Source organism: Brachyhypopomus gauderio, chromosome 10 (assembly GCF_052324685.1).
Source record: "Brachyhypopomus gauderio isolate BG-103 chromosome 10, BGAUD_0.2, whole genome shotgun sequence".
NCBI lineage: Eukaryota > Metazoa > Chordata > Actinopteri > Gymnotiformes > Hypopomidae > Brachyhypopomus > Brachyhypopomus gauderio.
In genome coordinates, this window is record NC_135220.1 from 1453716 (window position 1) to 1469591 (window position 15876).

Here is a 15876-nt window from a genome sequence, read left to right on the forward strand (position 1 = left end):
ATAGACAAAGAATGATGAATTATTCATATCCCATCTTGTAGGGTTTTGCCTATTCCGCATGTTTCAGCATGGGACTCAAGCTACTCAGAGCCGTGATGCAGGTTAATCAACCCTCGTCAACATAATTCTCTGTGCATTAGCAGAGGTTGAGTATGTAGTCAGAGTATTGCCAGTATGCTCTGTGAGATCCTGTGAATGCTTGCGCTTCATGGGATTATGCCATATGAATGAGTCTGAGATTTGCCCTGCTGATGTGTTAATTCCCTCGCTGCACGAACACAAGCTTGCATGCTAAAGAGCAGGTCGATAAATACAACCTATTAGATTATTATTCTGGATGATATGAATATGCGCTCTATTTGATGTGTAATGTACCGATAGGTAGTTTCACACTTCTTCCCCTGTGACATCTGAAGAGAAAATGTATTCCCGTGCATTTGTGAATATAAGATGCAATAAACAGGGCCACTGCCACTGCTTAAAAAGAAATTATCTGTTAGGCACTTTACAATGGTTTATCTGCAGGCATGAAATACTCTTATAATGGACCTTTGAACATATAAGGCCAGTCATTTTCAACACAGGAAGTATGCCTGCACTTTCAAAGCTATTATCTTGGTTTCAACCCATTCTGTAGATTCACTCTGAAACCAGCCCTATGGTGTCACTGAGTTCATCTCTATCAATGAACTGTATTATTTCTGTATAAAATATGTACATATCTGATAGCATGCTATACTTCCAAAAGATATGTATACTAAAACTACAAAAATTATTACAATTTCTTTAGATAAAATCATAAATTTTTGCTCCTGGTACCTGTTGCATCTTAAGGCATTCACCACCATTTATATGCACAGATTGCTGGTGATAACATCACCATTTTTAATGACAATAAGGATGATAACAATGATAACGACGATCATGGACGTAGTTTTGATTTCATAAGTGGGGGGGACACAACCTGGGGTGGCGAACTGTTAAGCGGGGGGGGGGGGGGGTGCTGCATGATCCTAGTGCTAGATTTGTCGCTATTTGAATATTGGTTTTTTTACCGTTAAAAAGTGGGGGGGACATGACTTCGTCACTACTTAAATATTTGGTTTTAACTGTAAAAACTGGGGGGGACCAAAACCGGCTTTTGAAAAAGTGGGGGGGACATGTCCCCCCCGTCCCCCCCCCAAAACTACGTCCGTGACGACGATGACGACAACGATGATGACGATGAGTTAGTCCCAGTCGTAGCCTTTATATGCACTAATTGTGGGCGGCAACTAATGTTTGCACTTATCATCTGTGCATGTTGCCAGCCAGTGAGAAACTCCCCTTTAAAAGTCTATGTAGGTTGATGCTGGAAGATGCTTCTGCAACATATTATCTATGTAATTGCTTCCTTGTGAGATTACTTTCTTGCCAATGGCCCTGTCAATTAAACAGTCAGGCGGAAAAAAGGGACAGTAAGCCCTACTTAACAGAGAGAAGTTCAAATAGAAGGAGTCAATAAAGATGACATTTTAATATCACGGCCACTCTCACGCAGAGGTGTAGATAATGAAAAAATAAAATATTGCATTTAACTCATTCTGTATTTATTTTTTTTGTCTTCAGATAATTACAACAAATGTCTTTTTGTTCAGTGGACCATAATCATGCAATTTGTGTTTGGTAGCGTTTTAGAGTCAAATGTTGGAAATTATGGTTAAACATTCAAGGCAGCAGCTGCGCTGTCCATGGTGCTGAAGTCTAGTTTAAGACGTTTCATCAGCTGCATTTCTATGTATATATGTGTGTGTGATTGCCATTAATGCTTAATACATGTTTTATTTCATTTGAGTTCAGCAATGCTAAAGTCTATCTTTTTCTGAAAATTATATCAATGTTCAATACAATGGGTGCTCGTTTGATTCACCCAAGGTAAACAATGGATGGTTGCGTCTGTGCCAGATCACTGACGTTTATCGACCAGCTGCTAGGCTGTCCCTGTGAAGTTTCTGGGAGGCAAACGCTTTTCTTGTTGATGGCTGAAGTCATCAGCGTGTCTTGAACTCGTGATCAGTAATGTCATCACTAAGTATTCTCACTCATCTATCATCTCTTTTAAGCATTTGAGAGTTTCTGATCAAGTTGCATTTCTCATACACCCAGTTTGTTTTATATCTGAATTTTCTTTCATGCAGAGGTTTGCCTAGAGACCAAATCCAAACAAGAGATGGATTGTAAGATGAATTGATGTTTTTTTTCTGCCTAGGAAATTAAAGGCAAATTGCTTTTCTGATGCTTTTAGAAAATTAGCCCCAAGTTATTGAAAAGTGACGACATGCCTTCCAAAGCACGCGGCATGGATTTCTCCTTTTAAGGAATGCTTTGCACAAATGATGTCAGGATCTTACTTTGCGTGGTCATCTCAGATGGAGAGGATATATAACCTTAAACCACACCTACATAGCAACGTCTGATTGGACTTACGCAGATGTTGCTATCATTTAACGACCCATCGAGAGAAAATCCCTGTCTCTCTCTGGTCTGACAGTCGGTCAAAGAAGAATTGTAACTCCTATTCCAATAAAAGTCAACCGTACGCCTTACCTGAAGAACATACGGATTTCATCAGCTCAGGTAGGTGCGGTACCTGTTTATAATGGCTATAGGTATGTTATCAGTTATCAATGTTACAATTACATAATATTTATCATATTGTGTAGGCCTGCTGGACTTTTTGATAGTGTCCAATTGCCTAGAGCTTATGAAATTCCACAAACCTCTCGATAGATAATGCATTTCGCAAGCGCATTCTTACTGGTAGTCTTCATACTGTTTCAAAGTGGAAAAGCTAAAATTAAATACCATTGGTTAAACTGCATTTTGATATCAAAGTTTTTAATCATATCAAAGCTGTGTCTTTTGATTTACTTGATAAACAGTAGCACCAACGCAACGCCGAAACGATCTATTAGCAAAAGCTTACACACCAACAGTTTTTGTGGGAATGTTATTTTTTATTTGTATAAGTTCTATTCTTTTTATAATATGTTTGTTATGCTATTATGCTCTTACTTTTCCGCGAACACGGAATTGAACACCAGTATTTCAGTTCCTGTATATTTTTTGGGGGGAGTATGTATTTGATTTTAGTTTAGTTAGTTCTGTTGAAGACTGAATGGTTCGGTCGCTTGCCTTTTTTCCAGCAACCACTAGAGACTTGCCTACAATCTACTTACAGTATTTTCCACAGACTGCCTGCGAAGATGTTGCGAGGATTACTTTTTGTGATTTGGATTCTGGTGTTGGAACCTGGACTCAGTGAGTCCAACTGTCAGGACCGAGAATCACAAAAATTAGCCTCAGACGTAAGTGATTTCATTTGAATATGTAGGCCCATATTTTATGTCTTAGTTATGTATATCGCAGTGTACTACATCACTATAATAAAGCTTTTTGTTGCGCAGGAGAACCCAAGTTTTCGACTATCGGTTCGAAACTTGCTCAAACGATATAATGACATAGATTATGACAGTTTCGTCGGTTTAATGGGGCGGAGAAGTACCGGTGAGTTCGATCTTTAGCAGGCGTCGTCCTGTCAAACATTCACATTACCACAAACTAAGACATAGAGGTGGTTCATGTTTCAACCTATTGTTTGTTTTCAGATGCCGGCGACGTACAGCCTCAGCGTAAAAGTAAGAACCATCGTCCTGTGATTTATACTAGATAAACCTCCCACTGAAGTCACAGAGGTGTGCTGCTAATTTTGCGTATTATCCGTTGAATGGTTCCAGGAGAGATGCACGACATCTTTGTTGGTCTTATGGGACGACGGAACAGTGACGCTGGTGAGAGCGGAATGCGCTCGCACGTGAGACTTCTAATTGCGCAAAGCAATATCAATTAAAGCTCGAGTTTGGTTTCGTGCAATCAAATTAATAACTGTGCTCTCCCTACCCAAAGAAAACCTAAATTGTCTTATGTTCTGCCGAAGAAAACGCAAAGATACTCCAGTATGAGTTTTAGTGCTTTGTTGAACAAGACGTTGTACACTATCAATGTGTTAGATCAACTCAGGTGTCCTGTATTTACGCTGACAGACATTGGGCGTCCGTGGAGGAAAGATTACCCAGACACGAGAGGCATATTCTTTAACAAATGCAGACTGAGGTTAGTGCTTGATATCCTTGTTTGTAATGTACAGAGACGGATAAACCGAAAAGCACATTTTATTTAACAAGTATCTTGCTTGCACAGCGAGATACTGATATGGCTTCGTTTCATTTCAGATTTCGTCGGGCTTTATAGAAATGGAACTTCTTGCTGTTTGCGTCACCTGTACGAGTCTGACAAGACAACTCCTTTTGAATGACACACGTTGGTGTAAAAAAAAGTAAAAATTTATTAAAACAAAAAAAAAAAAACCTCGAAGCAATTATTCATATTCAATGTATCAAAAATAATTTTTTGGATTTAACTATAAATGATAGTACACACCAGTTAGACAAATCTCCAGATACATTATGTGCATTTGAATAATTTATTTCCAAGTTACTTTTGCTTCCTAATGTAAAGTTTTGTAAATAAACATATTTAATTGATTTTGTCTTCAATGTATATGCAGAACATTAAATTTTAAACACCAAGGACACTGTTAATTATCAATGTACTTTAACCCATGACAGCATGAGCAGGGAAAAGAATAGTGTATAAAGGTTAGAATGAAAGAAAAGGTTCCTTTCGTTTAATTATGAAGCACAGTGCAAGTTTAATACATTTAATTTGCAAATAACACTACTTAGATGTCACTTAGCTTCATTCAGTACAATTGTCCTGTGTAACTACAATAGAAGAGAATCAACTTTTAGCCAATAGCAGGTGTGGGTGAGGCCCAGGGCAGCCCATTAGCTGGGAACATTTTCACAGTGAAACCTGAACCTACCTCCAAGACCAACCAGGAGGAAACAAGACACATTACTGAAGAAGTTACAGGGAAGTCATTACTTAGTGTACATTTAAATAACATTGATATGTAGAATTACTAAGTTTAAAGCAGTATCTTATTGCAAATGAATACTGACTCTGTACTGCCAATCATAATAAATCAACTTCATAAACACAATATCATTTGAATAAGTAAAAAGTGCAAAAACTGTTACCAAAGGCAATTATGTCTGTCACATAGCAACATTGAAATTATTATTTTTTTTATCTTTGATCAGCACTCTATAAATCTTTGGTGATTCATGTGATGACTAATACTGCCTCACCTGGCATATACACAAACAAAACTACATGTACACAAACAAAGAATAAATAAATAAGCAACCAACCATCCAAACACTACCACACAGAGTGGCTCCAGTCTCTGTCACAAGTTCAGCACAGAGGGCTAAAAACGATCAAAAAGTCAAAAGAAAAAAGTCCCAATGTACCCATGAGCACCAACACAATGCAAAAAAAGGGTTTTGTTTATGTTGTTAGGGTTATTTCCATTTTATTAAAACAGTGTTGACGTGGAATGTTACTTTTTGTTTCCACCTGTGAATACCAAACATTGCAGTAGTTTGGTGTAAATCGTATGTTACAGTGTGTGGTTACGCAGCACACCCAGGCTCATAAAAGCAGCAGCCCCATTATCCACACGGCGTATCTCTGGGCCGGCGTGCTGTGTCAGCAGACAAGGCCCAACACAGGAGGTGGCATGATCCACAGGCAGTATGAAATATAAACTCAGTCATAGAAGCTCTGGGAAAATGTTTGCAAATATCCGGTGCCAATAGACAACTGGCAGTGGAAATATCAATGCTCTGATTTCAACGCATAGTCTTTGTCCGTGCACACATTTCCTTTCTTCTACATTCGCACGATCTTTCTAGTCTGCGCCGGGCTGCCCTTGGCCATCTTGTGCAGGAGAAGTGCCGCTGGGCTCGAAGGTTCCCTCCACCCCACCTCCGGCCTCAGATCGGGCCCGCCTCCATCCCGCAGTACCAGCACCGGCTGGCTTCTCTAATGCTGCCCAGGCAGCCTTCGCAGTAGCTGGTGCTGGCTTCTCCGTCAGGGTCTGCGAGGTGAGGGCGTGCGGGTGCGGTGCCTGGTACCGGTGCCGGTAGCCATAAGGTCGGAGATGGTAGGTGTAGTACTGCAGAACGTACATCAGCTCGGGGTCCACATAATGGAAGGACACAGCCAGATCAGAACAGCACTGTGGGCCCTGTGGGTGCGAATAGCAATGAGATGAACATGTATCAAACCATTCAGAAATTTCACAACAATAAGTGCATATGAATTTAACAGATCCATTTAATCAGCAGTCACAGCATCTATTCCAGATTGTTTGTCATTTTTGCATAAATACATAGCAAAAAAATAAATAAACGGACTCCCCACAAAACTCCCCACAAGACAGGAGCCCCCATAATAACCAAACATAATTTCTAAAGACATTTAAATAATTTTGAGTTATAATTAAAATGCTTTTTTCTTTTGCAAGGAACCTTTAAAAAGTGTTGATGATAATTTCACCATCAAATAATAGACAGAAGCTTTACACAGTGAAAACCACTGAAATCATTCCAACTCCAAACAGCCATTGTCCATTTCCCAGGTAATTATTATTCTTTTGTTATGGTTATAGTTCCGCTCTTGCTCTGACGTCATTCTTCTTTGTCACATTGCTGTCATTAAAGAGAGAGAGAGCACATCTTGAACAAAACGTGGTAACTGAGACATGGATTCAGAACATTTCTTGGGCACAGTTATTGATCCCGCATGAATCATCATCACAAGCTTCAGGAATTACACACTGCCCTAAATAATGCACCAGTGTGTCACTGGGGTAATAACAGTTTTGTCAAGGCCCCATTTCACAGCTGGACCACATGCGGTAGAACACTCACCCGCACGCCACTGATTAGCGCCCCGGGCCACAAGGCATCCCAAGTTTATTTCCCATGAGCGTGAAGCAATAACTTAAGAAACTGCAAGGATATTGAATTTTCAGGATGCCCAACAGACACTTTCATCAGCATGGATTTCAAACGCTTAGTCGAACACGAACCTCGGTGATATGGTAGTAGCAATAGTTCCAGTACCAAAAGGTCTTGGAGAAGGTTCCGGTGAGATGGTGCTCGGGGACGAACGGGTGGAAGGTTTCGCGGTGCAGTGTGTCACGAGAGTCTCCCGCCAGCACGCCCATCTTCTCCAAGCACTGGCCCATGGCCAGGTCCTCCACCGAGGTGGTGTGGGTGCACACCTTGGTTCTGAAGCCCTCCACGAACCTCCGCAGGGCCTCCTTGCTGAGCACGTAGCCTGCGCCGCCGCTCATGTAGCCCTGCTTGGCGTAAGGCTTGAAGCGCTTGCCCAGGTAGACGGGCTCGTCGGCGGAGTGGTTGGCCAGGATCCAGCGAAGGTTGTCCACCACCACAAAGGTGTCATCGTCTGCCTTGAGGAACCAGTCGGCGTCGTCGCCGTGGTTCTTCAGGACGTAGTGGAAGGCACGGATGGTCTTGTGGTACAGCTGCTCACGGCCCTCGCCCGTACCGAGGCCCACCGTGGGAAAGCTGCGGTCTTCCTCGGAGCTCATGAACAGCGCTGTGTTGCAGTGCCGGCTCCACGTCGCCCTCACGTGGCGGGCCTTGGACTGCAGGTTGCTGGGTCCCGTCATGACCCAGCACAGGATCCGCACCTTTTTATAGAGTTCATCTGCTATCTGGCTGTCCTCTCCTACAGGGGTAAAACAAAAAAAAACAAACAGGCAAAACACACACACACACACACAGACACACACACACACACAGCTTTAAAATGCATATTTACTCCCTCCTCTAGTTACATTTTTGATGTGTAATATCTTTTTGTGGATGAAGCTGTCAGGGTTATTCAAGTCTTAGTGTCTTAAATGATATCATCACGCATTTTAATAAGGCAATAGCACACATTTTTAAAATGTACCACATAAGATCAAAATATTTGATAGTCATCACTTCTATTCCCAAAATGTATCTGTAAACTGCTTTAATCATAGCCTCTATATCAAATCCAAATCTGGTCCCAGATTTTATAATCCCATGTAGCTGATGATTAATGTAATTGGTTGTCCACTTTATCATCGCACACTGACGAAGGCCTTGGACCATTCATATCATATTCACAGAGTTGAAAAAATTATTCTGCATATATGAGAGATGTCCAATCAGTTCTTGGATATACACTTCATCTCCACAGGTAAAGGGAGGTTGGCAAACATGTAGGACCTGAACCTTGAGGACTGCGATATGAAAAGCTCTATAGCACCCCATACGTATGTATTTTCTAATAGATGTACGAACCACTAGAGGGCAGCATTGATACACAGGTCTGATGAGGCGAGTCGGGTCTGACCGTACATCTCACCTGTGACGCTTAGCTCATCTGTGGGACCCATTGAGGTTCCAAAGAGGAGGTCCTGTATTATCTTGATCGCCAGCTACTGGCGTGGGGCGGTATTGCACTGGAATATAACAGGTGTCGTTTACCAAACAAATCTGAGTGTCTAGCGTTCGACTTTTAACAAAGGACACTTGACAGCAGGCCAATTGGACTAACGAATAATTGATAAGGCTGTAAGTGAAAATGTGTTTTTTGTTCTCTTTTGTTTTGTACACTGCGTGTGTGTGCGTGCGTGCGTGCGTGCGTGCGCATGCTTTTTGTGACTCTTGGTAGTTCGTCTTGCATTTTGTTTTTCATCCTGCGTGGCCACATTAATGTACTTTATTGTTCATTGTGCTTAAATGCCACTGTCAAAAATGGTTACGTTCTTTCTACTCCGTTCAGTTTAAAATGTGTAGTATATATATATATATATATATATATATATATATATATATATATATATATATATATATATATTTTTTTTTTACTATTTATTTATTTATGCATTCATAATATTATATATAATAAATTTAACTCCGTTTGGCAAGAGGTGTCCAAACTTTTGCATACGACTATGTGATGTTTGCTAAATATATATATGTTATATATATATATATATATATATATGTTATATATATATATATATATATATATATATATATATAATATAACCCATCTCTGCATTCAAAATTGCTCCCTATCACAGAAACAGTGTACTATTTACCATTAGCTGACAATACAGTGCAGTATTTCTGTAGTATTGTGCGAACGCAGATGAGTGATCTCGTGATCTGCCATGCTTAAATTCTTATGCAATCACATGACAGTGAGTCGTTATTTCCTGGTCTCAGAGAGGAGGTGTCCTGAAAGGTGAGATTTACAGCCAGACGCTGTTGGATGAGGCTGACTGAGGTTAATGAGAACAGCACCTTCATGATTCCACTTGTTGTGGGTGTGCTCTGTGGGTGGTGCGGGTGAATCTTGCTGGCCCCCGTGCCACTGACTGAAGCTCTTCTCAAATCTCATCAGCCTCAGGAAAACGTAGAGAGTGCAGGATCCTACCAGGAAGCCCAGACAGAAAGCAGATCTGGAACTTGTGGCTTTCATGGTGACGCAGCTGAAAGGCAGAAATAAAAGATGCAACATTTTGCTAGCATGCGTCAGATTATAATCCAAAGTTGTGGGGGTTATTTTAATATATATTCCAGTGTAGTTTCTGTTTACTGTGATGGAATTTTGTTCTTAGACAAACAGATTAATAGACTATGATAATCTCTCTTAGTGAAGGCTGTGAAGAGAAGACCCAAGACTTTAGGCAGCATGGCTGCCTGCACACAGGGATGGCCAAACAGTTTCCAGCATGAGCAGAAGCCACACAGAGGGAAGTCTCACAAAAGAAGTCACACCGACATTCTTATTACCTACCTGTGGCTCAGGCTTGACTGATTTCAGGATTTCCACCACAATATGTTCTAAAATTATTTTCAGAGTATTAAATTATATTACTGTATTACGGATTGATTCAGCATTGTTTATGCTGTACTGATTGTACTGCATAAAGGCACAAAGTGCAGAAGTGTTGCATATACTATCAATGATCAGATGAAGCCATCTTTATCAAGCCATCTTTAAATTCCCTCCAATCATATTTGCATTGATTCACTGGGGAACACTTACAAGATGGGTAAAAAAAAAAAACATGTGTACAGAAATTGATTGATTACTGTCGTAGTAGTAGTGATACTCCACTGAAAGTGATTTTTCCATAGTATTTGGGTTGTTTCCAGTCTGCTGATTCATAAATACGCTTAGATATCTTCTTCACCATCAAGGCCGTGCTGTCAGAGAACCTGACATGACAGTTAGCATGGGGACTTGCCATGACACTTGACCATGTTTTTATCCAGTGATAACAGGGTTCTTGCATGGTATAACTAGATGATCCAGCCCATCTGAGACGGGATTAACGATCTGCACACACAGAGTTCATCCAGAAAAGAAAAGCAGTGTAGAAGACTGTAATCCATGCAATGAGCCAACTCATCTTTCAGTATCAATCTGTAGCATGCTTCGTCTATGCTGCCTTGTGGCTATCTCAATATTAGGAACACATGTTTACAAGCAGCCTGGAAATCAATGAACTAATGCAAGCATTAAAAATGGAAAAAGAAGAGAGGTTTAATTGCCTTACCTTGGGCGACTGGAAAATCTTAGTTCCCAGACCAACAGACCTTTCGCTTGTCTTGAACTCACATTGTTAGGCCGTATTTAGTCAGTAGCCTAATCCGGATAAAACTGCAAGGACACAGACAAAGGTGACTTGTACAACTGTGAAATGTTAGCCTTCTGACTATAACGTTACACGATGTAAACAGTTGTAGGTGATGTAAAAAATGTTGATAAACTGCACCAAATTAAGGATACGTATTGGACAGGTCTGCCTCTAACACAGTCTAAGATGTAATAAGACTGTATGAATAACAAATTGAACTATAAACATGGCTTTGCTATCACAGACGTAAATTAGGCAGAAGTAAACTGTAAAGATTACGCGGTGTTGTTTAATACTAGCCGCTAGATCTGAGGAAAGACACAAGGAAACGTCTGCATCCGAGTGACAGACCGCACGGACCTTCTCGCGTCTCTCCGTTTCTCGACTCCTGCGAGCGGCGCTTTTCTGTACCATGATGTTAATGTTCAACGTTCACGCTGTCTTCTTGTTAAGCGTGCCATCTCACCGGCTTGGTGTGGTCCACGTCGACAGCGCAGTATAACTGCAATCAACCGAACTTGTACAGCTCGAGAACGAAGATTAACTCCAACAAAAGATGCGGTTTTTGTGAAAACGTTTGCGCCTAATGTCGTTCACTAAAACCGCGCAGGCTTGTATCATGTTCGCCTTAAGAAGCAGATTATAGGTTTATGCTTGTGTTCAGTGTCGAGGCCTTCTTTGTGTAGCCACCCCAGCATCTTCCTGTGGTCTACTGAGCTGTTTCATTGGAGGAATCGCGGGTCTTTCCTCAACGAAACCCCTCCTACCCGAGGATCCTCAAGACGTAAAACGGGCGCGATAGATGCACGCAGGGATCGCAAAGCAGGCTTTCCAAAGCTGTGGATCTTTCTAAAGCATGAGAAGTTGTTTGGCGAACCGAACACCAGGACATCTGCTGGTGAGAAGAAGTCAACGGTCAAGGAAGACGGATGACGTCTTAGAGATCTTTGTATATTTGCCATGAGTTAATGAGAATGCCTTTATAAACTCTCTTTAATGTGGATTATGTAGGTCAGATCCTCTAGATGTGACATTTTGTACCCTATTATTCATATTTGCAGGAACATATTTTTAAAATACTTTTTATCGACATTAGGCCCATTCTTTAAGATACAGAATTCCGTTGAGCTAGTGTTCTCGTACATACATTTCAGTATAATCTTAAAATGGATTCAGCTCCTTTATCTACACACAACAGGCATTTTCGCAAAGCAAGTTTTTGTAATATCTTTAAAATGTGTAACATTTAAGACTTAAATATCTGATATAATAATTTGAATACTTTGGATAACACTCACAATTGAGCTCAGGAGCCTCCTACGTCTATCAATGGTCCGTGAAATATTTCTATAACTTCACTGGAGTCTATCTGTGCCTAGCTGAATTAATAATTAAGAAAGGCACACGCCTGTCTATATACGGGCTCACAGTTGAAGTTGTCAGTAGACTTACCTCAGCTGTGGAAGCAGGTGATGTCAATAGGCATCAGCACACCTTGGTGAGTGTGGAGGAAACCAGACACGAGCACCTCATTAATTCCACCCCTACAGTCAAACAAGTTATGGCAGCATCATGTTATGGGGATTTTTTTTTCTCTGCCAAAAGAACTGTGCTGGGAGATGGATGCAGAAAAATATAGCAATCCTGGATGAAAACAGTTTCTACAGATCTCAAGATCTCAGGTGAGGAGTTGTGGATGGGTAAATGTTGAATAACTGTAACTCTGTGGTAACAGGGATTAACTGGATAGTAAAGGCCCTGGCCCTGTCCTTTTGCACAGTGGGCCAATACCTCTATAGATCTCATTTACAGGTCTCAATTCATACGGCTCTATTCTGGCTCACATCCATATCCTCATTTTACATCTGGATCAGTCCGGACCAGAGCCATACACCTCCGGCCCAGATCCGCACCACCTCCGGGCTGGATCTCCACACTTCAGGCCTGTCGAGGGAAACAATAAAATATGCAGGGTAGGACTGGGATGAGATTCCTCAGAAGAACACCCTCATCAGGAGCATGCCCAGACGTGCCCACACACTACTGAGCCTCTTTACTCGTCTTGAGGAATTTCCACTGAAGTTGAATCAGTCATTTGATTTTCCACTTTGATTTTGAGTATGATTCCAAATCCAGACCTCCATGGGATAATAATATTGATTTACTTTGATCATTTTTATGTTATTTTGTTCTCAACGCATTCCACAATGTAATAAATAAAGCTTTTCAACTGGAATATTTTATTATTTGAGATCTAGAATGTGTTATTTTAGTGTTCCCTTTATTTTTTTGAGCAGTATATATTACTTCACAAATATAATACGTTACTTAATAAATGTCTGCTGTGTCATTAGGGTATAAAATAAAAGTAAAGAGTTTTGCCACTGTTCACCCTTGACCCCTCCTTCGGGTTCGTCTGTGTGTGTGTGTGTGTGTGTGTGTGTGTGTGTGTTCATTTGTGTCATTCGTATGGTGGCCCTGAAAGTCCATCACGCTGCAAAAGAAAAACTGCGTAAGTGCATAAAATAATTAGTCCAGAAGCACTTCTGTTGTGTTGCTTATCTCTTGTCTTGTTTGTAATCTGCGTTGCATTTGTTTATGTGATTGTATTTAGTGTGTGTTGATGTTATGTTCTTTGCTCGTCTTTGGTTAGAGTCCCTCTGAGTCATATGTATTTTGTGCTTACACACTACTGCAAATAATAAATGTGTGGTTTACATTGCTCTCGTCTCTGAGTCATGCCTCACCCTCACAAATCCATTATCTGTACTGCTTAATCTCGCTAGTCAAGGTCACAGGGGGGAGGGGGGGGGGTCTGCCATATAGCAAGGTCCAACTTTATTGGAAAAGGAAAAATATTACATATTTTTCCTTTTCTTTCTCTTCTTTCTGTCTAAATTGTTGTTGTTGTTGTCATGGTGACCGGTGTCGGCCAGAGGAGGATGGGTTCTCCCCCTGAGTCTTGGTTCCTCTCAAGGTTTCTTCCTCATGCAAAAAAACTAGGGAGTTCTTCCTTGCCACTGTCGCCCTTGGCTTGCTCACTGGGGGCTAGGACTCGGCACTTGTAAAGCTGCTTTGTGACAACAACTGTTGTAAAAAGCGCTATATAAATAAAATTTGATTGATTGATTTATTGTGGGATCCCGGTCTCTCCGCACATGCTACACGAGCTTCTGCAAGATAGAAACCCTCTCTCTCCTTTTAGACTGTTTTTCTGTCCTGTTAGCTGTGGTTCAACAGACATGTGGTTCCTTCTGTGAAACCGCATATAGTTTTCTTTCCTATTTTCTTTGGGGCTTTCACACCTCTTTACACGTCATGTTCTTTTGCTTGTGCTTCTGTTAATATTTATTCCCTTTTAACTCTAATGGACAATGTATTAGTGACTTATCTATTTGCATAGCCAGTTGTTGCTGTGGCAGCAATGAAATTAGGAAATTCAAAGGAAAATAACTGATCTACACTCTTGGAAGTTTAGAACCCCATGAAATGAAGGTGATGAATCAAACTACTTTTCATATATATGCATACACTGGTTCCTCCTCCTTTTAATTCAGAAGCACTTTGCTTGCACAGCTAATATCCAGCTAATGTCCTAATCATTCTTAATGAGCATGTCTTCAATGTTCTTAACTGGTCTATAAGAGATTAGTGGAGGATCCTTACAAAGGGATGTACCCTCATCCTGGAGGATTCTGAAGTGTTTAAGTATAATACTGTAATATGTTGCGCTTTGATCCTCTTTCACCTTAGCACAGCATGTTCGTTGATTGCAAGAGAAAACATTACCAGTCTTGTCTTTAACCTTTTATTATAAGCAAGTAAAAATACAGAGATCTCTGGAGAGAGTACACAAAACCCTAACTACCCTGTAGCAATGTGCGCAGGTCTCTCTCTAACAGACACTTTTCCTTCTGTACTTTATAGTATGCTCTGGGTATAAGCCCCCACCTTTGCTACTCAGCGATGTAATCTCCTTGTCCGAAAACTTGTCTGCCTAACTCTCAAAATAGACTACCTGTCAGCCACTCTAACCCCCAACCACCCCCCCCCCCCCCCCCCCCCCCCCCCAGTGCGCTAGATATGACCTTTCTACTGTTTTGCACTTTGTTCTCTGGCTTCATCTCACAGATGATGACGACCGTTTTCAACTTAAAACATATTATTTGAACTTGCACAGGTGTTAACACATTTCTTGAAACATCATGTTTGTCTGTTGCAGAGGACACACTAAATATGATGCTTTAACTCTTGAAATACTCCCCAAAATGAATATGAATATGCTTTTGTAGCTTAATACACCTTATGCAGCATTCAAATCTAACTTTAATATCAAGTTTACTGGTAAGCACGATATGTTGTTGCTAATGTTACTGCTAAGAAAAAACCCATTATCTCAACACAATAGATGAGGTAATTCTATTTTCTTCTAACTTACTATAGCAGTTCTCTTCACACCTCAGGTGTGTATAGCAGTTCTCTTCACACATTCCTTTCCTAGAACTAAAAGTGATGTTCCAGAAAATCTGTGGAAGGTGAAGGTAACAGTGGTTTCTGAGGTAAACAGACCAATATTCACAGTGGGAGAGTGGCTTCAGCAGATGTTATGGAACAACGGATTCCTCTATATTTTATATAATGTTGTTATAGGTACATATGGGCCTGCAATTTTTATACACACCAGCCTCTTGTCCGTTGTGAGAGGGTATACCTCTCCAACACAGTCCTGAAAAAAATCCAGTAAATTCCTTCACGTTTACTTATCTCACAAAACCAGTTACACAACCAGTATCATTCTCAAGCACTATCATCACTCTCATCACATTAATCTCTTTCAACTCTTCTCCCACACACATTCCTTTTTCTTCCAACACACATACTCACTTGAATCTTTTCTTCTTAGTATTATTTTATTTTATTATTTACTATTATTGTTGTTGTTGTTGATGTTGGTGGTGTTTTACCAGAAGCACATTATAGTTTTTTGCAAACGCTAAGACACAATTTCTGAAACTATGGCTCTTTTGTCGAAACGTAACACACAGCAGCCAATGCTACACACACAACAGGCAAAACATCTCACACTTTTGGAAAAAGCACACACTTCAACCAAAACTCTTGCGACTCTTGCCAAAACCATATTTTTGCATCTAAACGCTACACACAAATATCAGATGATTAGTCTTTCATATATGTGACTACACACTGAA

At 40.6% G+C, this 15876-nt stretch overlaps 2 protein-coding genes and 1 long non-coding RNA gene across 12 annotated transcripts; 2 read left to right on the forward strand and 1 right to left on the reverse strand.

Annotated features, from left to right (window-relative positions):
• Positions 1–2409: 2409 nt before the first annotated feature.
• tac3a (tachykinin precursor 3a) lies at positions 2410–4406 on the forward strand. Of its 4 annotated transcripts, none has more exons than XM_077018521.1 (7): positions 2410–2616; positions 3186–3347; positions 3447–3546; positions 3648–3677; positions 3777–3853; positions 4083–4152; positions 4272–4406. In XM_077018521.1, exons 2-6 carry the CDS (start codon positions 3246–3248, stop codon positions 4149–4151), a joined length of 378 nt encoding a protein of 125 aa, XP_076874636.1. In that variant the 5' UTR covers positions 2410–2616; positions 3186–3245; the 3' UTR covers position 4152; positions 4272–4406. The 4 variants fall into 4 exon arrangements, with proteins under 4 accessions (XP_076874636.1, XP_076874639.1, XP_076874637.1 ...); XM_077018524.1 differs by having other exon boundaries at positions 3777–3830; XM_077018522.1 differs by having other exon boundaries at positions 3221–3347.
• On the reverse strand, positions 4367–11064 carry c1galt1la (core 1 synthase, glycoprotein-N-acetylgalactosamine 3-beta-galactosyltransferase 1, like a). Of its 7 annotated transcripts, XM_077018516.1 has the most exons (6): positions 11027–11064; positions 10586–10689; positions 10274–10365; positions 9324–9511; positions 7043–7707; positions 4367–6196 (listed from the first exon to the last, which is right to left on the reverse strand). In XM_077018516.1, the coding sequence occupies exons 4-6, from the start codon at positions 9499–9501 to the stop codon at positions 5858–5860; spliced, it is 1182 nt and encodes a 393-aa protein (XP_076874631.1). In that variant the 5' UTR covers positions 9502–9511; positions 10274–10365; positions 10586–10689; positions 11027–11064; the 3' UTR covers positions 4367–5857. The 7 variants fall into 7 exon arrangements, 6 of the variants coding, with proteins under 6 accessions (XP_076874631.1, XP_076874632.1, XP_076874629.1 ...); XM_077018517.1 differs by lacking the exon at positions 10274–10365 and having other exon boundaries at positions 11027–11059; XM_077018514.1 differs by lacking the exons at positions 10586–10689; positions 11027–11064 and having other exon boundaries at positions 10119–10321.
• Positions 8134–13388, forward strand: LOC143525051 (uncharacterized). The gene is made up of 2 exons (XR_013133558.1): positions 8134–8585; positions 9677–13388. It is a non-coding gene; the product is annotated as an uncharacterized LOC143525051 (long non-coding RNA).
• The last annotated feature ends 2488 nt before the right edge of the window (positions 13389–15876 follow it).